This window comes from Artemia sp. Qi Xiang Cuo, chromosome 15 (genome assembly GCF_049724085.1).
Source record: "Artemia sp. Qi Xiang Cuo chromosome 15, ASM4972408v1, whole genome shotgun sequence".
NCBI lineage: Eukaryota > Metazoa > Arthropoda > Branchiopoda > Anostraca > Artemiidae > Artemia > Artemia sp. Qi Xiang Cuo.
This window is the reverse complement of record NC_142808.1, coordinates 1,094,633-1,121,357: the sequence shown is the minus strand read 5'-3', so window position 1 is coordinate 1,121,357 and position 26,725 is coordinate 1,094,633. Positions and strand designations below refer to the sequence as shown.

Below are 26,725 nucleotides of genomic sequence, written 5' to 3'. Positions count from 1 at the left end.
TAAAGAGAATTTGGGTTAGATTGTTGACTATTGAGTTTATTCTAGATAGGAAATAATATTGCTTTATTCTAAGTAGTGGGGATGTTGATTTGTTGATAACTTACACTGTTTGTATTTTAGATAGTGAGGTTATTTGGGTTCAATTGACATTGGGAAGGATTATACATATGAATTTCTGAAGCACTTAGGTAGTCCATCTTTTGCCTTCGTTGTAGCAAGTTGTTCTTGTGCAGTGAAGTGCTAAAATATCCTGTTTCCAACTACATTTGTTAGTGTGGTTTGTTTATGCTATGTAAGTGTTTAATTATGCAAGTATTTTCTAGTGTTTATATTATGTAATTGTTTACTAGTTTATGCTTAAGAATGTTATTAGGTGAGAAGTGAATAATATGGTACGGGTATTGAATGTTTTTAATTCAATTAAAATTTGAAGGTTTAATGAGAAGGGGATAAGCCAAATCTGTGAAATATAATTTCAAAAAGGGGGGAGGGAATCTGTAAACTTCTGATAAAGAGAATTTGGGTTGGATTGTTGACCATTGAGTTTATTCTAGATAGGAAATAGTATTGCTTTATTCTAAGAAGTGGGGTTGTTGATTTGTTGATAACTTACAATGTTTGTATTTTAGATAGTGGGGTTATTTGGGTTCAAGTGACCTTGGGAAGGATTATACATAATGAATTTCTGAAGCGCTTAGGTAGTCAATCTTTTGCCTTTGTCCTAGCAAGTTGTTCTTGTGCTACCGTATTTTTTCTGTGTGTATTCTCACGTTATTCAATAAATACCTTATAACAACGTTTACTGACTATCTTCGAATTTATGTAAACCATTACATCCGCCAATTATAAAAGGGCATATAGAAAGAACGCTAAATACAGAGGTTTACACAAGTGACCTTCCACTGAGCCTAAATACCCTGGGGAAAATCATGCAGCTCTCTACTATAATTTACACCAAACCATTTATTAACTGAGAGGGAGGCAAAGGGGTGATTACATATAAAATAAAACGTGATCATACTGGTGCTATTATCTACATTTAATTTACTGAAAGTTCAGTAGCTACTCATATCCAGGGGATGGTAACCCTTTGTTGATTGAGAGGGAGGTAGGGAGGAGTGATCATATATAAATAAAACATAATTATAGAGTAAAATTCTACTTTAGCTACTTTTAGCTATCTTGGAAAGGGGTTGGATTAGAAAATTGAAACTTTCAGGGAGGGTCTACAGGCTAAAGTATGTCCCAGGAAAACAAATATATTTTAGCTTCACAAATTTGGTCAATCTCAATTAATAAGTTTTTAAAGATATGCAAATACATTTCCTAAATTTTGGAAAAAGCATTGATAATGCCCCCCCCCCAAAGACCTCTGGGTAAGGGTTGTAAGTAATGTCCATGGGGCAGATAAGGTTTTTATAGAAAGTGTTGTTGTAGAAACTTCAAAAAGGGCTTATTCGGTTGGAAATTGAAAGGGATAGTGCCCTTATTAATAGTCGAAAGTGATCGAAGGGCGACTAACCCCCCTTGCACGCAGACCATTTACCCAAACACATCCAACCAAAATTTTGAGATAGCCCTTTTGTTAACGTAGTTTAAAGTTCTGGAAATTAGATAATTGAGGATGACAACCCCACCCCCAGCAACCCACAGGGCAAGGGTTGCAAGCTGTGCCCTGGGGGCATATAAGGTTTTTTATAAAATGTGTTGTCATAGAAACTTCAAAAAGGGCTCATTCGATTGGAAATTCAAAGGACTGATGCCCTTTTTAATGTTCGAAAGTGATTGGAGGGCAATTAACCCCCCTCTCACGCCCACCATTTCCCCGAACTCATTCCATTAAAATTTTGAGATAGCCATTTTGTTCAACGTAGTTGAAATGTCCGGAAATTATGTCTTTAAGGATGACAAACCTCCTCGCAGCTCCCAGGGCAAAGGTTGTAAGTTATGCCCTGAGGGTCACTAAGGTTTTTGTAGATAGCGTTGTAGTAGAAACTTAAAAAAGGGCTAATTCAATTGGAAATTGAAAGGGCTTGTGCCCTTTGTAATAGTAGAAAGTGATTGGAGGGCAACTAACCCCTTCTTACGCCCGCCATTTTCCCAAAAAGATCCAATCAAAATTTTGAGATAGCCATTTTTTTGAACGTAATTTACAGTCTGGGAACTTTTTTATTCTTGGCCGACACCCCCCTCCAAAGACCTCTGGGTAAGGGTTGTAAGTAATGTCCTGGGGGCATATAAGGTTTTTATAGAAAGTGTTGTTGTAGAAACTTCAAAAAGGGCTCATTCGGTTGGAAATTGAAGGGGCTGTCCCTTCCTCAACGGCTCGCTCTTTACGCTAAAGTTTGACTTTCTCGCAACTCTATTTTTTTAAACAATAAAAACTTTAGCGTAAAGAGCAAGGCGTGGTGGTGGGGACAGTCCCTTTCATATACGGAATAATTTCTGTTCATTTTAAGTTTTAAAGTCGTTCCTTACTTTCAGTTAAAAAACTTGTTTTTTTTTATTTAATTTCTGAACGTTTTTGAAATAATGCAGGTTTTGATTTTGGCTCACCGTACATGAATAATTAAAACAAAATTTGCATATTAGTTTTACTTTTATTTGGTTAAATGACTTTTTCGAAACTTGTCTAATTTTATTTACGAACGTTTTTATTAGTAATAAATATACGTATATAACTTACGAATTAACTTACGTAACGAACTTCTATATTCATAGATTTTTAATACTTATATTAGGGGTTTGCCCCCTAGTCAATACCTTGCTCTTTAAGCTAAAGTTCGAATTTTTTTCCAATTCTCTAAAAATGACCCCTTAATCACAAAGGCAGTTATTTAGAATAAATAGCTCTTATGAAAGTACAAAAACTCTTTGGCCTAAAGAGTGATGTTTTGACTAGGGGGTGAACCCAATCATATACGTAATATTTTCTGTTCATTTTAGGTTTTGATGTTGCTCCTTACTTTGAGTTGAAAAACTTGTTGTTTTTTTTTATTTAATTTCTGATCTTTTTCTTTAATAATGCTGGGAAATCCGGCGCCCTCTTCATATTAATGTCACTTCCCCCATGAAAACTTCCTTCATGGAAAGACCTTCCCATGTAACCCCCGACCCCCCCCCCCCCCTACCAGGAAAAATCGCCCCTGAAAGCGTCTGTATACTTCCCAATAACCAATACTATATGTTAACATTGGGTAAAGTTCATAACTTTCAGCCCTCCCGCCGGGGACTTCGGGGGATTAAGTCATCCTAAAAGACATAGTTATCATATTTTCGACCTTGCTGAACAAAATGGCTATCTCAAAATTTTGATCGGGTGACTTTGGGAAAAAAATGAGCGTGGGAGGGGGCCTATTTGCCCTCCATTTTTTGGTCACTTAAAAAGGGCACTAGAACTTTTAATTTCCGTTCGAATAAGCCCTCTCACGATATTCTAGGACCACTGGGTCGATACGATCACCCTTGGGAAAAAAAAAACAAACAAATAAACACGCATCCATGATCTTTCGTCTGGCAAAAAATGCAAAATTCCACATTTTTGTTGATAGGTGCTTCGAATCTCTACAGCAGGGACACGCTGAATATGATGGTGTGATTTTCATTAAGGTTCTATAACTTTTAGGGGGTCTTTTTCCCTTTTTTCAAAAATACGCCAAATTTTCTTAGGCGCGTAACTTTTGATGGGTAAGAATAAACTTATATATTTTAAACAAGCATTAAAATTTGATTCTTTTGATGTATCTATTGGTATCAAAATTCCGTTTTTTAGAGTTTCGGTTGCCATTGTGCCGGGTCGCTCCTTACTTACAGTTCGTTACCACGAACTGTTTGATAAAGCAGTTCCATTGCCATTTTTTAAAATGGCCTTTAGTTTTCTTTGAAAAACTTCTTTTTCGGAATTTTTTTTTAAAATTAATTTTTGTTCGGTTCTTATTGCAATATTTGATTGCTTCTAATATCTTATTTCAAAATACTTTATTTAAAAATCAAGCTTTTTTTCATGATCCATCAAAGTATCAAAGTAGCAATATCTAAGTAAAAAAATCCCCGGAGTATTATTAGCTGATGTTTGAACTACTTTTAACAAAATGGCTATCTCAATTTTTTTATCGGATGGGTTAGGGGGAAAAGGTGTGGGGGGGGGGGGCTTTTTGCCCGTCGATGTCTTTTTACTCTTTAATTGTGATCTAGAAGTTTCCATTTTCAATCAAATGAGCCCTCTCTGAAGTTAACGGGATACGTGCATCCCTTCTATAAGAACCATATATGCACCCAGGGCATAACTTGCAACGCCTAGTCCTAGGCCCTGGGGGGTTTTTTCGACCCCAGAGTTTTAATTTCTGATGTTTGAAAGGGGCTAGCTGCCCTCCGATCTCTTTTGACTCTAAAAAATTGAACTAGAACTTTCAATTTCCATTCAAATGAGCCCTCTCTGGAGTTCATACGAGCATTCCTTCCATAAGAACCATATATACCACCAGGGCACAACTTACAGCGCCTGTCCCCGTGCCCTGGGGGTTGTGTCGACACAGGAATTTTTGTTATCTAACTTTCGATTTATTTTTAAAAAATGGCTTTATCAAAATTTTTATCGGATGCATTTGGGGAAAAAGAGGCGTGGGGAGCATAGTTACCCTCTGATCCCTTTTGATTCTTAAACTAAACTAGAATTTTCAATTTCCAATCAAATGAATCCTCTCTGAAGTTTTTACGAGGATCCTTTCCATAACAGCTATATATGCCCCCCGGACATAACTTACAACGCCTATCCCTGGCCCTGAAGGATTGTGTCGACCCCGGAGTTTTCGTTATAGCCTATGATCTTTGAACCATTTAAAAAAAATGGCTCTCTTAAAGTTCTTTTCGGATGGAATTCAGGAAAATAGGGCGTGGAGAGGGGGGGCTAGTTGCCCTCCGATCTCTTTTGACTCTTAAAAAGGGAACGAGAACTTTCAATTTCCAATCAAATGAGCCCTATCCGAAGTTTATACGAGCATCCCTTCCATAAGAACCATATATGTCCCCAGAGCATTACTTGCAGCGCCTGTCCACGGGCCCTTGGGGGTTGCGTCGACACAGGAGTTTTTCTTATCTGACCTTTGAACTATTTTTAACGAAATGACTATCTCAAAATTGTTATCGGATGGGTTTGGAGAAAAAAGTGTGGGGCAGGGCTAGTTGCCCTCGGATATCTTTTGACTCTAAAAAAGTGAACTAGAACTTTCAATTTCCAATCAAATGAGCCCTCTCTGAAGTTTATACGAGCATCCCTTTCATAAGAACCATACACGCCCCCAGGACAACACTTACAAAGCCTACTCCCTGGGCCCTGGGGGGTTGTGTCGACACCGGAGTTTTTGTTATCTAATTTTAGAACAATTTAAAAAAATCTCAAAATTTGTAGAGGATGGGTTAGGGGAAAAGGGTGTGGGGGACGGAGGGGAGGCAGTTGCCTTAGGATCTCTTTCGATTCTTAAAAAGTGAACTAGAACTTTTAATTTCCAATCAGATGAGCCTTCTATGAAGTTTATACGAGCATCCCTTTCATAAAAACCATATATGGCTTCAGGGCATAAATTAGAACACCTTCCCCCAGGCCCTGGGGGTTTGTACTGACACCGTATATTTTCCTATCTGCCCTTTGAACTATTTTTAACAAAATGTCTATCTCAAAATTTTCATCAGATGGGTTCGGAAAAAGAAGGCATGGGGGGGGGGGCTAGTTGAACTTTCTATTACTTTTCTAGAACTTTCTATTTACAATCAAATGAGCCCTCTCTGAAGTTTTTACGAACATCCCTTCCATAAGAACCATATATTCCCCCGGACATAACTTACAGCGCCTGCCAACGGGCCCTGGGGGTTGCGTCGACACAGTAATTTTTCTTATCTGACCTTTGAACTATTTTTAATGAAATGGCTATCTCAAAATTGTTATCGGATGGGTTTGGAGAAAAAGGTGTGGGGCGGGGCTAGTGAACTAGAAAAAGTGAACCAGAACTTTCAATTTCCAATAAAATGAGCCCTCACTGAAGTTTATACGAGCATCCCTTTCATAAAAACCACATACGCCCCCAGGACAACACTTACAACGCCTACTCCCGGGGCCCTGGGGGGTTGTGTCGACACTGTTGTTTTTGTTATCTAATTTGAGAACATTTTTTAAAAAAATGGCTATCTCAAAATTTGAAGCAGATGGGTTTGGGGATCCTCCAGGCCCTGGGGGGCTGTATTGACACTGCAGTTTTTCTCATTACCCTTTGAACTATTTTTAAATAAATTTCTATCTAAAAATTTTCAGCAGATGGGTTCAGAAAAAGAAGGCATAGGGGGGGGAGGGGCTAGTTGAACTTTCTATTACTTTTCTAGAACTTTCTATTTACAATCAAATGAGCCCTCTCTGAAGTTTTTATGAGCATCCCTTCCATAAGAACCATATATTCCCCCAGGGCATAACTTACAACGCCTGCCCTTGGGGGCCTGTGTCGACCCCGGAGTTTTTGTTATATAGTCTTCGAACTATTTAAAAAAAAATGACTATCTCAAAGTTCTTATCAGACGGGCTTGAGGAAAAAAGGGCGTGGAGGGGGGGGGGGTTAGGTGTCCTCCGACCTCTTTTGAATCTTAAAAATTGAACTATAACTTTAAATTTCCAATCAAATGAGCCCTATTTGAAGTTTATACGAGCAGACCTTCCTTAAGAACCATATATGCCCACAGAGCATAACTTACAACGCCTGCCCCAGGGGAGTTGTATCGACACCGGACTCTTTGTTATATGATCTTTGAAGTATTTTTAACAAAATCGCTGTCTCAAATTTTAGTTCGGATGTATTTGGGAAAAAAGGGCATGGGGGGGACTAGCTACCCTCAGATATCTTTTGACTCTTAAAATGTTAACTAGAACATTCAATTTCCAATAGAATGAGCCCTCTCTGAAGTTTATACGAACATTCCTTCCATAAGAACTATAGGGGAGAGAGGGGTGAAACCGTACATTTTGAGGATTTTGACCCCTAAAAAGCGTACTTCTAAAGATACAAACTTCCTTTTTACATGAACAGATAACTTAATTATTCAGTTTCCTTGGTAATTTTTTCAATGACACCCATCAAATTGTTTCTTGGTGAGACTCAAAAATGTGTGACCTCTTCAAGTGTCCAAAGTCACCCCAACCAGGGGGTGACGTTGGACACACATGGGGTAGATTCGGACATTCTTTAATTAATGCTTGTAATTTTTGATTCAGATATTATTAACATTTAATTCAGATAATATTCAAGTTAAGTGTAACATTAAATTTATTTTATGGTAAATTGGGCCAAATCACAGCCAAATACAAGAGCTTTGTCTGTTCGCCCAGTTTCTCCTACTGATAGCGGTGCGGGAAGCTTCACAATAATGTCTTGAAAGTCAGTTTCTGCACAATCTCGACATTCAGAGAAGATGAACTTCCTACCAGACTTGCGCAGGCAGTTTATTTTTGCTAGTCTGCCACTTATTTCTTCAATTTCACCAACATAGTAAACAGCAGAGTTTTGCTTCTTTCCAACCATAAACCTCACAAGCACAAAATTTCCACAAGATAATTCTTCATCAGTCTCAAACTCTCTGATTATATCCACAATGTAAAGACTCGTCATTGAGCTGTATATCTATCTTTGACATGCTGTCTCTAGTTTTGTCAGCAATGAGTGAAACCTTTGACTTTTTTAGTGACTTTTTCTTTTTCTTAGCAAGACTTAGCTCCGTCTCTGCTTCTAGTGCTCTTTTTTCTGGCGTTTCTGTCAGAATTCTACTTTTGCCTTTTCTACGGTTTTTGCGTGGACCCACTTGTATTTTTGCCTGTGGATTTGGTCTGATGCTTTCAGGAGTTACTGCCGTAGACAAGTTTGACTGCTGTTGACCCAACAGCAGTCAAACATTTGGATGTAAAGGCCAAATTCCTGCCTTCTCAAAACCAGCTGTGATGTTTTGAGGATTCAGCTTTTCCATAATGGTATACTTGCAAAATTTTGATATTCCATGTATTAAATTTCTCTGACCTGGTTTTAATTGCATCAAATTGTCAAACGACTCCCTGATTGCATGCTTCAATGGTGCATACACTGAAACATCAAGGGGTTGGAGACGATGGGAGCAATGGGGCGGAAAGGTTAGGAGATGGAAGCCGTTATCTTTACACAAGGAAACTACTTCTACTGAAATATGGGTTTCATGATTGTCAAATAAGAGTAAAACAGGGTCTTTTTTCTGGGATTGACCTCTTTTAGAAAGCGTTCCATGGAACAAAGGAAATTGTCCAAAGTCATCCATCCACTGCAATGGGCTAAGCCAATGCATCCTGGTGGTACATCTCGATACATCCTCCCTGGAGCTTTGACCCTTGGAAAAACAAACACTGGTGGAATTGTCTGACCAGTTGCAGATACAAAGCATAGCATTGTGGTATTTTCCCCTCTTTCTGCTGACACAGTCTGTGCAACCTGTTTTGCTCCCCTTTTAGCAATCACCTTTGGGGCCTGAACAACTGTGGGTACTCCTGTTTCATCGTAGTTCCAAATTCGACCAGGAGGAAAATGATACTTGCAATGTAACTCCTGAAGATTTCTAAAGAAGGCACTAATTACACCGGCATTAAAGCAGGCAGCACGAGCCTGGCTTGTATTTTCGGGTTTTCTGATGGACAAACTGGCGATCCGCTTGATGAAACCTCTTAGCCAATCCACTCCTGCTCTCTCATTCAGTTTCCAGCTTGATGGGAATTTTCTCTTCAATGTTATTGCCTATTGGTAGGCTAACTTTCTTGTTGCATAGGGAGTCAGCCCATGGTTCAGCAGGGAACATTTTTTGAGTTATGCAGCAAGCTCTTTCTCTTCTTTTAGAGTAAAAACAAGCTTAGTGCTCTCCTGAACACTGTCATTGTCAAAATTGCTACCACTAGCACCACTCTGCTCAACATGCTGCATTTTTGCCTTGTATCGTTTCACTGCATCCACAAGGGTACTCTTCTTCAGGGAAAATTCTTCTGCGGTTGCTAGGAAAGACAACTTCCCATGTATAAATTGAATAACAGCACGCCTGACTAATTCTGGATCAGGAAGACCACTCCCCTTTAGAATGTAGTTGCAAACGATCTATAAAAGAAAATTATAATCGTCAGAATCTAAAGAGAACAACATGGAAATTAAAACAGTTCTACGCCAGGCTTTGAGGTGTGCTTTGAGGCATAGAATGGAAAGATGCCTGCAGGCAGTGTAATGTTTAGTTTAACATTATAATACAAAACATTAAACAAAAAAACTTTAAAGAAACACATCAAACATTTGCTTATGTTCATTTTTCTTACGTTTCTACTAGTCAAACAAACATTTCGGGGGGTTTCATACCCTCTACCCCCCTGGATACAGCCTTAGACTCTACTGTTTATCTTTCTGATATAAGTAGGCATTGAATAAAGGTTTATTGTTCAACATATTAGTAAATCACTTAATAATAAGTATTATTTTTAAATATGACGAGTGAAAATGAATTGAACTGATCTACATAGCTGTGAAGGTGGACTGTAAATCTAAGCTTATATAAATGTCACATGACTCCTTTTGAATTATCAATGTCTAGTTATAAATTCAAATCACATATATTATAAAACTAAAAATTATAATACATAAAACAATACTCCATTTAATGTATACAATTCAGAGTATGTATTTGAAACAAGGAGGGGGGGGGGTAAGGTTTATTGGTACACCAGTTAGAAAGTATTGAAGAATATTCGATTAAGATTAGCTTGAATATTTTTGCCATAAACAGTGACATGCCGAGACTATTTTAAACATATAGACAGTCAAAAGTACAGCTTAATTTTGGATAGAAATTAAAGGTTAAGCTTAGCCAAATCATAGAAAATACTGTCCAATCTTGAACACAGGATCTTAAAGTTGGAACAAAGTATCTAAATAATAGGCAGACTTAATCTTGGACAACTTTGATTCAAGACAAAGATTGTTACACAGAGTAGTTGTGTTTAAATAGGCTAGGCTGTAAGGCAAGGGTTAACTTTTGTCTAAGTGTAAATGTTGAAAACAAAGTTTGATAGTCAAAATAAATTACTTCAGTTTCTCTATAACACAACAGGAACACGATCAATTTTACCAATATTCTGCTTCAAGCTACATATAGTTCCATTTTCCAACTTACAAAAGACTTCCGTCAGTACAGGGCGAAACCGGAATCCACGAAAAGTGTCCGGAATCGCCCCCAAAAAAGTGTCCGGAGTTACCCTATGTTGACGCCATTTTGAAATATTTTTTTCGTAGATAACGGTCTGATATTCACTGATGAAAATTACCATGGAAATAGCAGGGGTATACCTTGTCTGATCGTGCTAAATCACGGCTCAAGAGCTACAATAACTTAGAAAATATTTGACAAAGACTACATGTGTCAGGATTTCCAGCAAGCATAAAAAAACTTCCTTACCTCTTTTCTCGGTTGTCTCTTTTCTACAAAATTTAAAACTTGCACCAAATGTGTACATGAAGGACATCTAGAGGGAATTTTTTGAAAGGATTAGCTCAAAAACTTTAGACGACTCGTCAAACGTACGGAGTCGCCCCTGTGCGGTCTCGCCCCTCTCTCCTATATGCCCCCAGCGCATAACTTACAACGCCTGCCCCCGGGTCCTTGGCGGTTGTGTTGACACCGGAATTTTTGTTATGTGACCATTGAACTATTTTCAACAAAATGGCTATCTCTAAATTTTGATCGGATGCATTTGGGAAAAAGGGCGTGGGGGAGGGGGCTGGTTACCCTCGAATATCATTTGACTCTTAAAAATTGAACTAGAACTTTCAGTTTCCGATAAAATGAGCCCTCTCTGAAGTTTATACGAGCATTCCTTTCATAAGAACCATATATGCCCCTAGGGCATAACTTACAACGCGTGCCCCCGGGCCCTGGGGGGTTTTGTAGGCACCTGAGTTTTTTTTATCTGACTATTGAACAATTTTTAACAAAATGGTTATCTCAAAATTTTTATCGGATGCATTTGGAAAAAAGGGGTTGGGGGGGGGGGACTAGTTGCCCTCCAATCTCTTTTGACTCTCAAAAACTGAACTAGAACTTTCAATTTAATATCAAATGAGCCCTCTCTGAAGTTTTTACGAGCATCCCTTCCATAAGAACCATATATACTGCCCTCGGGCCCTGGGGGCTGGAGTTTTCGTTTTATGGTCTTCGAACTATTTTTTAAAAAATGCCTATCCCAAAGTTCTTATCAGATGGGTTTGAGGGAAAAAAGCGTGGAGGGGGGGGGGGCTAGGTGCCCTCCGATCTCTTTAAGGTTTTTATGGAAGGGATGGTTGTTTAACTTCAGAAGAGGCTCAGTCTTTCTATCTGAAAAAGACTATGTCAATAGAAAACGAACAGAAATTAATCAAAAAACCTTTATGCACAAAATAAGTTTTCCAAAAAAAAGTAAAGAACTCCATTAAACCAAAAATGAAAAAAAATCAAATCAAATAATCTACCAAGCCTACAACTACCCCAAATAAATGGGGAATCAACAAATAAATGAAACTCAAAACAAACATAAATTAAAATAAGTCAAACTCAAAACGCGCAGAAATTAATCTGAGTAGGGGTCTAAACCCTATGCTTTTTAAAAGCCAGAATATAATTTGTACTTTACTGAAATTTTTTTTTTATTGTTTTCACTTTTCTAACTTTAAGAAATAAACATTTAATTACGATTTTAAAGAATAAATATCGGCTTACGTATATTAAATTTTTTTCAGTAAATTCATTTGAATTTTTCCATAATCTCTCAACCTCACAACCTCTTCAACCTCTCTCATCCTCTACAATCTCTCAACTCTCAGTCTGTACAATCTCTCAACCTCTACAATCACAACCTTTAAGGATTTTCTTATCGATGCACACATAACATATATTTTTTTAAAAATAGATTAAAGTACTTCGTATAAATAGAAAAAGAAAATATCACCATTTAAAATTCCTGAAAACTAAGTTCCTAGCAGTGTTTGCCACCCTAAGGAAATTTCATGGCGGGGTGATGATGACCTGCGTGCCTTTTCCACCTCTGTACTGGTAGATAAGGGAATGTAACATATTAGCTGTATAGAGAAACATTCTAATTAATTCCTATTCCCCCCGTCCTCTTTCAAAGTTTATCTGAAGCCTCGTGAAGAGTAAGCAGTTTGTCCATCAAAATGTACTTTTGTAGGAATCTACCCTACCCCCGTCCAAACAATGACTTACCCTCAACCCCCCCCTCATTATAGCTGATACGCAATTATAGGTCACCTAACTTAACCTCATATCGCTACAAATAAAGCGAATCAACTTAGCTTAATCTAGTACTGTCACTTCGTGGCATTACTTTTTTCGCAAATAAGAAGCCTAAAATATAGTTACTGACACTTTTAAGTCTATTATCTTCTCAGAATTTTAAATAGATTGCAAATTAATCCTCTTTGGGTAAATTCGTAGTTTCGTGCCCTAAACCGCCTAAACTGTCACCCAATCACCGCCGCTATTTTGGCCTCTGCCCCCCCCCCCTGGAAAATTTTCTGCCGGTGCCTTTGATAAAGGTTAACACTGGGGCTGTGGGGGTGATATCAACCCTGAAGGGAAACTCATTAGACATTTCGAAGTTTTTGAACCAGAACAGAGCTCAAAATCTTGAGTCTATATCATAGGGGTTAAAGAGGGCCTGGTAGGAGAAAAGGAACCGAGAGGGAGACTGATGGCCCTCCAGTGGTTTTTGGCCTTTGAAAAGGACACTAGACTTTTCATTTCCCGTCGAATAAGCTCCCTACCAAGTTTCTAAGATATTCCATTTGGAATGGGAAGGAAAATTTTTTTTGGCAATTTTGTGGCCCTCTTTTGGGCTACATTTAAAAGGAAGCAGTATTTTTTATTTATTTTGCCTCTTCATTGGGGTACCATTAGTCTGAAGTTTCACATAATTAGATATTAATATCTATCTCCCCCCCCCCTTCTCTCTCACTAAAACTTATTCTATATTTATCTGAAGGCTCAATGAGAGTTGGGATGATTTGGCATTAAAATGTACTCTTTCAGAAATCTGCCCCCCCCTTCCGCCTACAAAATGATCTACAACCCCTCCACACTTATGCAAACTTACACATCATTGCATATAATTTTTGAAATAAGAAAAAAATTAGTTTAGTTAAATGAAGCTTTGGAATAAAGTCGGAACCAAAGGTCAGTACCAAATGTATATTTTATAATCTTTGAAAAAGTGGTCATAAAAAAAAGGAATTTGACTAATAGATTAACTGACTTTGTAAACATTGAATTTACAAAGATATTTTTTAGGGCAATAAAATGGGCTAATATCATAGTTTTATTTCTTCAGTGTTCTGCCACTTTCATTTCAAATATAAATTTGTATAGTTTGTCTCATTTTCATTTTTTCTTCTTTTTTTTATTCTGTGCGAGAATGATTGTATTTTCATTTGTTGTAGAGTTGCTTATCTCGGTCTTTACCCCAACACACTGTTTTACTCCGACACAATTTTTGTTCCAATTTGGATTCAGCATTACACATTCGAGACCAAACAGCAATTAATAAATCCAACACAAAATGAAGGTCATAAAGAACTAATTTGATTACTCGATTAACCGGTGTATGTGTAGCTTGATTACACGGCTTTGTGAACTATAAATTTACAAAGCACTTTCTAAGAGCAATAAAATGAATTAATATAATTGTTTTTGTTTTCTTCAGTGTTCGGTCGGTAATGCATCGTCTCACCTCCGTATCAAGCAAACAGTTAAAATCGGTCTCGTTTTCTTTTTTTTCTTCTTTTTTTTATTCTGAGCTCGCATAATTTTATTTTCCTTTCCGTTAGTTTTTTTTTCTTTTAAGGAAATCCTTTGCAAACACGCGTGCTGAGTTGGCTTCTTTGAATCAAGTGCTTTCACAGATGCCTTCCAGAAAACCAAATCCGGGCCTTGTTCAGTTTTTTATTTCCCGACAGTGGCTGAATAAGCAAAAACATTTTGCAGAACCAGGGCCTATTGACAACACTGACTTTCTCTGTAAACACGGAGGTGTTCATCCAAAAATTGTACCTCGAGTTTCAGAACTGATTTCAACTATGACGGAAAACACTTGGGAGCATTTGCATTCTAGGTAACGGCCAGGTCATTCTGAACTATTCGTACAAGAATCTCTCTCTCTCTCTCTCTCTCTTCTCTCTCTCTCTCTCTCCCTCTCTCTCTCGTTTGATTGTTTGTTTGACCCATTTCATTCCGTAATCTAGAATATTCGCTAAGTTATTTGTCATTTTAAGTTTTATTAAGTATCGCTAAAGTCATAGAGGTAAAAATCGTACCGTGAAAGTGGATATTGAAAGCTATTTTCCTGATGGGTGAATAAGTCTTTTTCGTTTTCCTTTCCTTTGGCTTGCTGTAAGGTAAAGGCACCGATGATTCGACAGTGTAATTTCGGAACCACTGTCGAAATTTTCCTTCAAAACGGGATAGCTCTGCTTAACTGTGACTTAGAGTGCCATCTCTTGGAGCTGTCGTTATATTTTGACGGTGCAAAATGTGGACACTATATCTGGAACACCCAGACAAGAAAAGAACGTTCAATTTGGTCAGTTTCCTGTTTTCGACACAAAAGGAGTTCCCAACAAATTTTCAGGTATGTAATGTTCAAACTGTCATTACTTGGTTATCTATTGCAAGAAAAAGTTGGGATAAGCGCCAATGTGTCGAGATACATATGATCTTCTCTGAAATGTAGCCACATTAGCTTTTTCTTGATAAAATTAAATGAAAATGGCGACGGAAATTGTATTGTCGAAACTAGGTTCCAAGTGTCGAAAATTCTTGTTCGATGTAGTGGAATACCAGGCGGACTAAAAATGTCCCTTCAGCCGCATTCAAGCGTAAATATTAGCTTCTATCTAGGGATTTATTTCTTTGGAGAATATCTTGTAGTAACCTTGTCAAAATTTTGGACACATAGCAACAGGCCCTGTCGAAATATAGACGACTTTGTCGAAACTTCACTGAACATGTAAAACAGATGAGAAATAATAGGTGTCGAAATTCCAGGATCCACTGACGAAACCATAGGCACCATAGCTGTCAAATTTACAGGTGCTTTCTGTGCAACGAGAGATTTTGATGATTATTATTTCTAATAATATTTCAGATGAGAGAACATTTAAACAAAAGGTTTTTTTTAAACTTTGAAGTTTTACTTACAGACACTGGATTTTTCCATCATCTGAGGAACTGCCCCTTGGCCTCATACCATGAAGGGGCGTAAATTGCTATGGGGCAGGGGAGGGCAGTTGCCCCCCCAGACCTCGTTTTGCCCCCCCCCCCGACCTGATTTTGCCCCCCCCCAGATTTTTTTAGATTATACCCATATTTATCCTTCATCCGAATAAAAAATACAAATTATATTGAATACAAAATCTTACACAAAATGACACGTAGGCTTATGTTTTGGACGAAACTAAGAATCTGCATATGAAAATAAAATCCACTAAATCAAATAAACTACTTAAATTTCTTGAAATCCACTCCCGTTTTCCTAGACCCTATCCCTTCCGAAATGCTAGTGAAACAATTTTGTTATACTAAATTTGTTATACTAAATACTATTTGTATTTAATAATGTATATTAAAATTTGTTGTACCGATTTTGTTATACCAAATACTACATACTTGAAACAATTTTGTTAGTTTTATTACTTCTACTTTTTGCATAGTCTTTTATACATTAAATGAAGTTGAAGAAAAACAAAGAAACAAGAAGATACGTGTCAAATACACACGGTTCCGCCCACAAGTATTCCCCAAGTATTTAGACGAGTGTCGAATTGGGTTCCGACTTGCGTCGAAAACAGGTAACTTTTTTGTTGTGTCGAATTTGTAGGTGAAAATGCTCTAATTTCGGAAAATTGGAGTTTTGTACCCTTTCCAGACAAAACTTCAAACTTCGCATCAAACAGTTAGATTCCTAGATGTTTTTCCTTTATACTGAAACCCTTTTCAAACCGAAAGTCTTTAAATTAAGACTTCTAGAGTAGAAAAACTGGTTTTTTACAAAAACTGTCGAATCATCGGTGCCTTTACCCTATGAGTTTCAGTAAATACTAAAGAAAGCCTTGTCTGAACAGCTGGGTGACCTTCAAGTTTGAAGGGTCCTGAGTCTACGCATGTATATTGAAAGCTATGGGTACAGTGCTGTGGCATGAGTCCGTCATTTGGTCACTGTCAATGATGATAAACTTGTAACCATGAAATTAAATTGGGAGAGGGGCAGGGGTGTGTGCCTCCTAGCTTCCCCCCTCTCTCAGATCTTAAAAAATACTTTACTTTCATATTTTCATTGAAAAATGTCTTTTATGGTGTTCATTGAAAAATAGAGAAAAACAGCAAAATGGGAAGAGGGCCCCTCCCCTCTTAGATTTTGGAAATTGCATTTCCCCCGCCCCCTCCCTCTACGTTAACGTAAAAAGTCGCCACTATATATAAGTTACAAATAATCAAGTTCCATCGAATTGTTCAGTCCGTTTTTTCCTACCTTATTTTGTACTTAAAGGTTGTGTGGTAGCTTTCTTGTCTATGGCCTCTTCTAAAGCAGAACGCCAGAGTAGCAAAATTCTTACTTTATACTTTGCCGAATATTTCTGTTATACTGGATCCTTTCGACTTTGGTTTTCATTTCATACTTATACTTTTGTTTTATATTCAATAGAATTGTTATATTTTTGGTGTATTCGTATTTGAATTCTTTGCTTATCGGAATATTTTGAAAAATCTGACAAATAATCTTACAAGACGTTGATCTTAATTAAAAAAGAATATACCTCCTCCAATGATGTTTATACGACCTAACTAAATGCATAACAAGAAGACTTTTTAAAATTCTAGAAACTTTGAAATAGATGTTTGTGAATCTTTGCTGACAAAAAATAGATGACGTCTAATATTTTATAATAGATGGTGTTTAATACATGGGAACACAGGAAAAGAACAAAATTGGATAAACATGTTGTTCCAAATGAAACAAAAATAAAATGAAAAAAACATAAACTAAAGAAAAAGCAACCCAGGAAATCCGCATAGTATAAATTTTCTGCTTCTTATAAAGTAAGAATTGTACTACTAAAGTGTATCCTTCAGAAGAGGCCATAGACAAGAATGTCACCGTTTATCTTAGTTCCAAAAATCATTGTCCCCTTTTTCCATTCACAGACGTAATTGCTATTAATATTGTTACTATGAGTAGACATACCAACTCACCCAAAAGCCAGGCCACAACGGACTGTCGTTTCAACTCAGGTAGTTGGAAATTGGAACTAATAGCATGAACATTGTTTGTGTGGTATCTTAGATATCTAAAAAGGCTACGTTTTAGAAGGAAATGCTTCTGAGTTTTTTGTTCAAAAACCTGAAACATATCTTCCCTCGTAAAATAGACTGCCTCAAGTATGCGTAATATATGCATATACTGTATATATCTGGTAATTTTTTTCAGTTGTTTTAGATTTTGAATTTTTTATGTTCTAATAAGAAAATAATGTTCATGATGTCTTTTATTTTCTATAAAGTTTAGCTGACACATTAGCGTTATGAAGGCCGATAAGGGTAGCTGCCCCACTCTTAGTCGTGGGAATTTCAGTTTCAATATTCATTAATTTCAAATTCTATTTATTTTTGGGCATTATTTTTGTCATTATGGATAATTTCTGTCAATTTTAAGCGTGATTTCTTTAATGATTTATGCTTACCATTTCATTATGTTTTAATAATTCCCTATCTCTGTATTGTATTTGTCTTCTATTCATATACTATTCTATTTCTATTTCCATTCCCTTTTTATGGTAGAAACAACTGCATTTTTTTTTTTTTTTTTTTTTTTTTTTCTTTTTTTTTTTTTTTTTTTTTTTTAATGGAAGCAATGATTTATTAAAAAACGTTAACGAAAAGGCCTTCTAAACTGGGCATGTTTTACTACTTTAAAACAAAAATTATTAGTGCCGCTGTCTTCTGGTATCAATAACACCCAAAATTAATCAGAACATGAATAAATAGCTGCTGAAGACCAAATTTTTAGACCTGAGGACCTATTCCAAAATGAAAAAAATTCTTTTATTCAGGGATTGTTCAGTAGTTTAAGTTTATTTTTCTTTTTTATCGTTCTGACTGATTCTTTGTTGTTTTTATGGATGCTGCTCACTTATTCTAATTTTTTTAAGTTAAAGCTGTGCAATACTCAGGACCGCCCTTCATGCAATAATCTTAATGTTATTACGTGTTGTATATTTTGTGAAATAATAAAGTCTGAAGTCTTCCATTTCCAAATTATACCCTGTTCCTCGTGTCCATTGACGGTTCCCACTGTACATGCTCCAGAAATCTCAGTTTCTTGCTCTATTACAACGAGATGTTCCACAGATATCTCTGTCGTACAAATAAACCTCTCACCGTAAGCCCTTACGAGCAGGGGCAATAAGTGGAAGATCGGTCCCAGACAACAAAAAAGATTTATATTGACTCACTTTTGTCTTAACCTTGTTGTAGCACAGTGGATCAAGGCTCTGCTTAGTATACGGTTAGCAATACGGTTCAACAAATGAAATGCAGTTTTAACAGATGTTTAAGATTCAAGGGGTAAATAAAACTATCACAATCACCATTCAACGATATATATTATGTCCCAATATTTTTAACTGTGTTTCGGACTCCTCGCCAGAGCAAGGCTGGGCGCCAACTTACTGCTTCTCCCTGTAAAAAAGACCCCAGTAATTGAAACGTAGATTCGGAGCCCTGTGCGCCAGTAATGGATCAAGAGGATACTTATCCTTTTTATCCACTTCTTTCCTTTGTCTTATATGCCCTTATCCTTTGTCTTATATGCCCTTATCCTTTGTCTTATATGCCCTTGTCCTTTGTCTTATATGCCCTTATCCTTTGCCTTCCCATATTATTACAAAGCGCTTCCTAAAGCTGAACTTTGGTACGTACCAGAGTTGAAAAGTTTGTGTCATCAGCAAACAATGTAGGGGATTTCTTCAGCTAATATGTTAATATTCATAATATTCTCTTTTTTTTCTACTTAAAACATAAGCAATTTATTGATCCATGAGCAGGGAAAATGAATGAGTACTTTTCTAGAAGTATGAGTACTTCTGCATTCACATCCAGCCTCTTTCCTTTGTCATTCAGATGTCATTCAAATAGCACCACGTAACTTTGAAAGAGCCGTGAGAAGGCAAATTGTATATATATATATATATATATATATATATATATATATATATATATATATATATATATATATATATATATATATATATATATGTATGTATATGTATATATATATATATATATATATATATATATATATATATATATATATATATATATATATATATATATATTGCAATGTCAAAGCTGAGTTACTAGTTGTTGTATCTAGATCTACAGAATTTCTTTACTTTAAGTATTCTAAGTAATTGTAGCGTTTAAAATAAGTTTGGGTATTTGTAAAGTAATTTGGAAAATCAAACAGCTCGTGGTAACGAACTGTAAGAAAGGATTGTCCCGGCTCAATGGTAACCGAAACTCTAGAAAACGGGATTTTGATACCAATAGATACATAAACAGAACCAGATTTTAATGCTGATTTCAAATATATAAGTTTCATCAAGTTTAGTCCTACCCATCGAAAGTTACGCGCCTGAGAAAATTTGGCTGATTTTCGAAAAAAGGGGGAAAGACCCCATAAAAGTTATAGAACCTTAATGAAAATCACACCATCATATTCAACGCATTAGAGAACTCTGCTGTAGAGGTTTCAAGCTCCTATCTACAAAAATGTGGAATTTTGCATTTTTTGCCAGAAGAAAGATCATGGCTGCGTGTTTATTTTTTTTTTCAGGGGTGATCGTATCGACCCAGTGGTCCTAGAATATTGCGAGAGAGCTCATTTGAAAGGAAATTATAAGCTCTAGTGCCCTTTTTAAGTGACCAAAAAAATGGAGGGCACCTAGGCCCCCTCCCACGTTCATTTTTTTTCTCAAAGTCACCGGATCAAATTTTTGACATAGCCCTTTTGTTCAGCATGGTCGAAAATATGGTAACTATGTCTTTTAGGATGACTTAATCCCCCGAAGTCCTTGGGGGGAGGGCTGAAAGTTATGAACTTTACCCAATGTTGACATATAGTATTGGTTATTGGGAAGTATACAGACGTTTTCAGGGGGGATTTTTTCTGGTAGTAGGTCGGGGGTTATGTGGGAGTATTTTTCCATGAAGGAAGTTGACATGGGGGAAGGGACATTGCTATGAAGGGGGCACCGGATTTCCCATGATTACTAAAAAAAAGATCAGAAATTGAATAAAAAAAAAAAATTGGGTTCACCCCCTAGTCAATACCTCGCTCTTTAAGCCAAAGATTTTTTAGTACTTTCATAAACACTATTTATTCTAATTAACGGCCTTTGTGATTAAGGGGTCATTTTTAAATAATTGGAACAAAATTCGAACTTTAGCTTAAAGAGCAAGGTATTGACTAGGGGGCGAACCCCCTGATATACGTATTAAAAATATATGAATATAGAAGTTCGTTACGTAAGTTAATTCGTAAGTTACGTATATTTATTACAAATAAAAACGTTCGTAAATATAATTAAACAAGTTTCGAGAAAGCCATTTAACCAAATAAAAGTAAAATTAACATGCAAATTTTGTTTGAATTATTCATATACGGTGAGCCAAAATCAAAATACGAGCCAAAATACGGTGAGCTAATATATATATATATATATATATATATATATATATATATATATATATATATATATATATATATATATATATATATATATATATATATATATATATATATATATATATATATGTCTCTCAAGAAAGGAGGTTTTATTATTCCAGTGTTTTAAAAGGCCAACGGCTTATATATTCTTATTTGCTTTAAATAATAAAGCTATGGCAAATATTTCAACAAATGAAATGCAGTTTTAACAGATGTTTAAGATTCAAGGGGTAAATAAAACAATCACAATCACTATTCAGCGATATATATATATTATGTCCCAATATTTTTCACTGCGTTTCGAACTAAATGTCTTTTTTGAAATATTATTTATTTTCAATGTATTTTAAATATAAAGCGATGCTTTAACCACGGTGGTCGTGCAAGCGTAACGTAGTGTTAATAAAGCTATTGCTCTGTATTAACTCTCTATCTCCTCGACTTCACTTATAGACGTAATAATGATATGTGTTGAAATTAATGCTTGTACGAAAAACGATGGCAGGTATTTTGCCGTTTCTGTGGATTGATGCTGACTGAATAGTAACTCCTGCTGACATTACAACTATGATGCATGTTGTTGTTGGTTCAGTATTGATACCTGACAACTAAAGTCTTTCTTTCTTCTGAAAAAATTATTTGAAAAAAACTACGTTTTCTAAAAAGTTAAAGACGCTGAGTCACAAGTTCGAACCTTAAAACGTACAGGGATTAGGAGGTACAGTTGGGGGGCTGCCGCCCCCCTAACCCGTGCTTCCTTATATAAAATGGGCTGTGCCCTCCTCAACGCCTCGCTCTTTACGCTAAAGTTTGACTTTCTGACAATTCTTTTTTTTAAACAATAAAAACTTTTTTTAAACAATCGGACAACGTTAAAGGGGGGCTGTGGTGGGAAAAATTAACATGGGCTCTTATAGGAAAACGATGTTTTTCGTAAATGTAAATTCGGGGGATAATTTTTTTGGTCTGAAAATATCAAAAGGCCCTAACAAGTCAAATTTCGCTTCGAATGAGTCCTCATTCACCCGGATCCGTTGCCAACTGTGGCCTGTAGGCGTGGCTGATAAAAAAAAAAAGAAAAATGAACATTAAGTGGCTATATTTGTTTTTTTGGAAAACAGAGAAGGAGTGATAGGATTGAGCTGAAATTAATTAGCTCTAATTAGCCCTTATATTAATTATGTATTAATATTTTTCCAGAAAACAAAATTAATTATATATTAATTAATTTTCCAGAAAACAAAACGACTTGACTGTAAACAAATTAGTCGCGTCAATTTTGTTCATACTTTTATTTCTTTTTTTCTTCTAGAGGATCAATGACAAGTCTTCACTCTTCCCAAAGTGGTTTTTCAGCGAGTAAAGTGGTTTTTCAATGAAGTCCCGCAAATCTCTGAACAGCAGTTGTCCGTCACGGTGATGACTAAGATTGTCTGCTTCAAATCTTGCTATCTATAATAATATTTCTTGTAGGAAATATATTGCCCCAATTTTTCCCAGTGCCAGTGGCTTCCCATTTATTTCTTTATACTGCCTGAAGTTTTAGATGATTTTTAACCGTTTGTGTCGATAGTTTCGGCGGCTTATGATGAATGTATAAGAAAGTTCTCATAATTAGATAATTAATTGTCACTTGATGTATTTAGATAGTCGCCTGGTGTAAACTGTCTTTGAGAGTTGGCCACCTCTTGGGTGATTTATTAGAAGGTTTATGTCCATAATAAATATTATTGCTACGGTAGTGATAAATCAAAGCGGAAAAACTTTTCTTTCTTTGCAAGGGAAAATTGAAATTTTTTTTTTTAAATGCATCATCGGGTAAGGCTAATTTCGAGGCTTATTTTAGAAAAGGTAATTTGTCACTTTCGTCTTGACCGGTTGTAGTAACTGTCAGTTTGATATTTTTAAAGATAAGGCGGTTTTAATGATAAAGTTGGTTAATTTTTGGGTAAATAATGAATTGTTTTAACTAAATTGTTTTCAATATTTGGTGAAAATAACTTCATGGGGGGCTTTCAGTTAGAACCTTGATAGAGTATATACAATTTTACTCAGAGTTTCGCTGAGCTAGTTTGAATTTTGCAGAAAATTGTTTGGCATCAAATTAAAGCAAATGTTTTTTTGGAGATTTTGACGTATTATGCAGACTGGTTCCGATAGTTTTGCGGGATGTTTTGACTAAAATACGGCGAAAGTAAGTACTGCTATCAAACAGTTCGTGGTAACGACCTGTAAGGAAGGAGCGATCCGGATGAATAGTAGCCGAAACTCTTAAAAACGGAATTTGATACCCAATAGATAAATTTAAAGAAACGGATTTTTATGCTGATTTTAAATATATAAGTTTCATCAAGTTTAAGTAATTAAAGCCAATGTATCTGCGATTGGCCTATAATAAATTTCATTTTTTTTTCTAAATCTTGACAGATTGTACTAATAATCTCGGGTTTATGGCTAAAAATAGTGCAATGCCCGCTAAAGTGTATGGGACACACTATGTGGGATTCCTTCTTCTTTCCTGCCCTGTGGAAATGAAGAGATCCGCCCTTCTTTTTGAATGAATTCCTGAAAATGGTTGTATTGGAAGCATGTGGGACACATGAAAAAAAATAGAACAGGTTTTGGTATTTGTTTTTCAAAATGTATTCAAAAGAGCGTATTTGCATCCTTTTTATATTGTACTCTTATTTTATTGCCGCTAGGATAAACAAATAAAGTAGCTAATGATAACTTTGCATTATCTTGTAACTTTTGCTACTGCAGATCTTGGTGCAATGGATGTTATGATTTTAAGCAACGGGCTTCCTACAGAAATAAATACTTCCTGGCTTCCTAATAGAAATAAGATGATTTAAACATAATATGAAACTTTAAATGTTAATTATAATATTATGAAGGGGATACCTGAAAATAATTCATGATTTTGGTTTTTATTAAAGCATGTGAGACAAAGCAAAAAATGGAATAAGTTTTTTGTTGAAAATACAGCATGTATTCAAAAGAGTCTATTTGCGGTCTTCTTTTGAGATTTTGTGGTCTTTAACATTAATATGCCCTTTTGACAATATTCGTAAAAAACGAGCTTTTGAATTCAAACAGATTTTCGGTAATTGAACCTTTTTAATTTTTGTTTGATCTCTTTGTGATTTTTTTTCCGGACCTGATAAAATGGCGAATTCAAGCCATTTTGCATGCATATTTGTTTGGATTTTTAATCTCTCTTTCTTCTAAGGTTAATTTTCCGTTTGGATAACATTCAGCGAATGTAGCAGTTCTTGAATTTTAGCAGTGTTTGAGGAAATCAAGCTCTATCGAACTCTAAGAACAACTTCAGACTCTTTGCTCCTTTCTTGCGAATTTTCTTCACTTCTCTACCTAAAGCTCAAAACTTGAATTTACCGGACAGATCGATTGTTAAATAAATATAAAACAGATACAAAAGAGTTTGTCATATCTTTAGATCTTTAGTAGAGTTCTTGTTTTGTTTTTTTTGTAATTTTTTCTCCTGTTAATTGTTGACGCTGACAGTTTTTGAAAACATACTAGCTATTAGATCTGACCAATGTTTCTGGGATTCTTGTAAGTCCGTTTAACAGTTAAAAACGTTTTCTTTGTTCCTATTTTGATTTCCCCCAATTTTTACCCAGCCCCTTTGTGACGTCAGCCAAGAGGTCACCCCAGAAACTTTCTAGGAACCAGATTTTTTTTTATTGACAATTGTAATAACCTGTATATTTCTAGAGCATTACAAAAGGACGTGTTAAACAATTTGATCTTTCTTATAATACTTTTCCTTGGGGGGGGGGGGGGTCACCTGCCTGCTTGTATATAAAGTCACGAGTACGGAAATATTTAAAAAACTTAAGGCATATCTGACGGTACATTTTTTATTCTGTTGCACTCTGTTTTCTTTGACCAGTAGATGTTTTGGTAAAAAAAAAGGGGTCTGCGAAACTGAATGACAAATTTCAAATAAAGTATTAGTGATTTTGGCTAATAACAGTGCTAAATTAAATTAATGGTTTAAGAAAGAATATAACTAGTTTTTCTGGCCGTGTTATTTAAAATTCGTAAAGGATACCGTACAGAAACAGTTCTGAAATTTATTGTTTTGTAACAGTGTAACTTATTGTAACAGTGTAAAATTTAATTTAATGTGTTTCTTGGCCTTTGATCTAGACTTCATTTAATATTTTGACATTTTGGGTGGCAATTGCCGTGAAAAAACTATGATAAAATACTATTTTGACATTTTAGGTGGCAATTGCCGTGAAAAAACTATGATGAAAAAGAGGAAAATTTCAAACTTCTGAACAATTTGGATAGTTGAAGAAAAATAAGTTAACACCCTTCGACGAAAACACCCAAACAAAAATTCCTTAAAAGATGGAGTTCCTTATATTTACCACATATACACTAATTTTTTTTTATGGGGGTTGGTGGTAACTAGAGTTTACAAAATAATTAATTATATTTCATACTATATTTTATGGTTATTTGGTGGTTAATAAAAAAAAACAAAAACAACAGACGAATTATACGAACAATATTTGAAATAGCAGGATAAATATCGATATTCATGGTGGAGAGTGGATACAGACCCCAACCGGCCCTACGTGTCTGCCTTAGATCAGTGGTTCCCAGCCGATTTTGGGCCATGCCCCATCTAGATATTTCTAAAATCATGGTGCCCCCTCGTAATATTTAAATTTTGTTATTAAAAATGTTACTTGTATTCACCTGAAGGAAGCTTGAAAGGCCGTTAACTTGGTATCTTTTTCCGCGTGGTCCTCTTGGCATATTCTATACTAATTAAAAATATTATCTGAATACAACATCATGTATCTTTTTGCTCTTTATATGCATTTGAATTTGACGTTATTAAAAAAAAATAAAAACATTTTCAAGACCAAGTCCCTAAAGTATAGTCAGCCGAAGGGTGCACATCACCGCCAAAAGAACCACGGTGACCCACCAAAATATTGCCATGCCCCACCGGTGGAGCCTTTACCCCACGCTGGGAATCACGGCCTTAGATGATTGTAAAATATCAAGGAAGAATAGATGAAAACTGCCACAACATCCACAACTTGACCGAGAGTTAAACATGTTGTAATCAATTGTGGTAGATTTTAAATTATTTGTTTGCCAACCTTTTCATTTTCCAAAAAAAACTGATATGAAATGAGCGGAACCAACCACATAGTGTGATAACCACAGTTTTTGAAAATTGTGAATAAACGAAGTGTAACAAGAAGAAACAGCGATAGTGCAAAGAAATGGATGGCTGCATAAGTTAAAAACGTGGAAAGAGGAAAGAAAAGGAATAAAATCAAACAATATAAAAGAAAAAAAGTAATGGCAATTATCCTTATTCAAATACTTGAATTGGACTCAATTGACCCAGTATTAAAATGAAAGGGGAGACCACCCTCATACTACAAATAAAAAATAAGACATAGAAGACCACCCTTTTATAACCAGTTCAAAAGTAAAAACTAAAGTCAATGAATGTCAAAAAGACAATCGTCACACGTGTAAAAAGAAATTGAAAGGTCATAATAAAAATTTACAGAAAGCTAATATTGAAAATATCTGAAAACAAAAAGGCTTAACTGAGGAAAGCTCATCCCCGAAGAATGTCTTTGGCTAAGAAACACTAATTTAGCGTATGGGTAACATTAGTACAATTGAGTACAATAACATTAGCTACAATTGAGACGGTGTCGGAGTATCATCTCTTTATTTTATGAATTTTGCATAATTTTTTGTGTTTAACCTTTCTTCATTTTCTATTTTACCTTGAACTTCTTTTTAAATTTGTTGTTTTTGTGGTTTATTCGTAAATATAGAAACTAGCGTCTG

General features: G+C 35.7%; 1 protein-coding gene across 1 annotated transcript; it reads left to right on the top strand.

Annotated features, from left to right (window-relative positions):
- Positions 1-268: 268 nt before the first annotated feature.
- Positions 269-26,725, top strand: LOC148943207 (ubiquitin carboxyl-terminal hydrolase 33-like). The gene is made up of 3 exons (XM_089101370.1): positions 269-292; positions 13,922-14,188; positions 22,173-26,725. Coding segments are annotated over exons 1-3 (336 nt in total). The 5' UTR covers positions 269-290; the 3' UTR covers positions 22,240-26,725.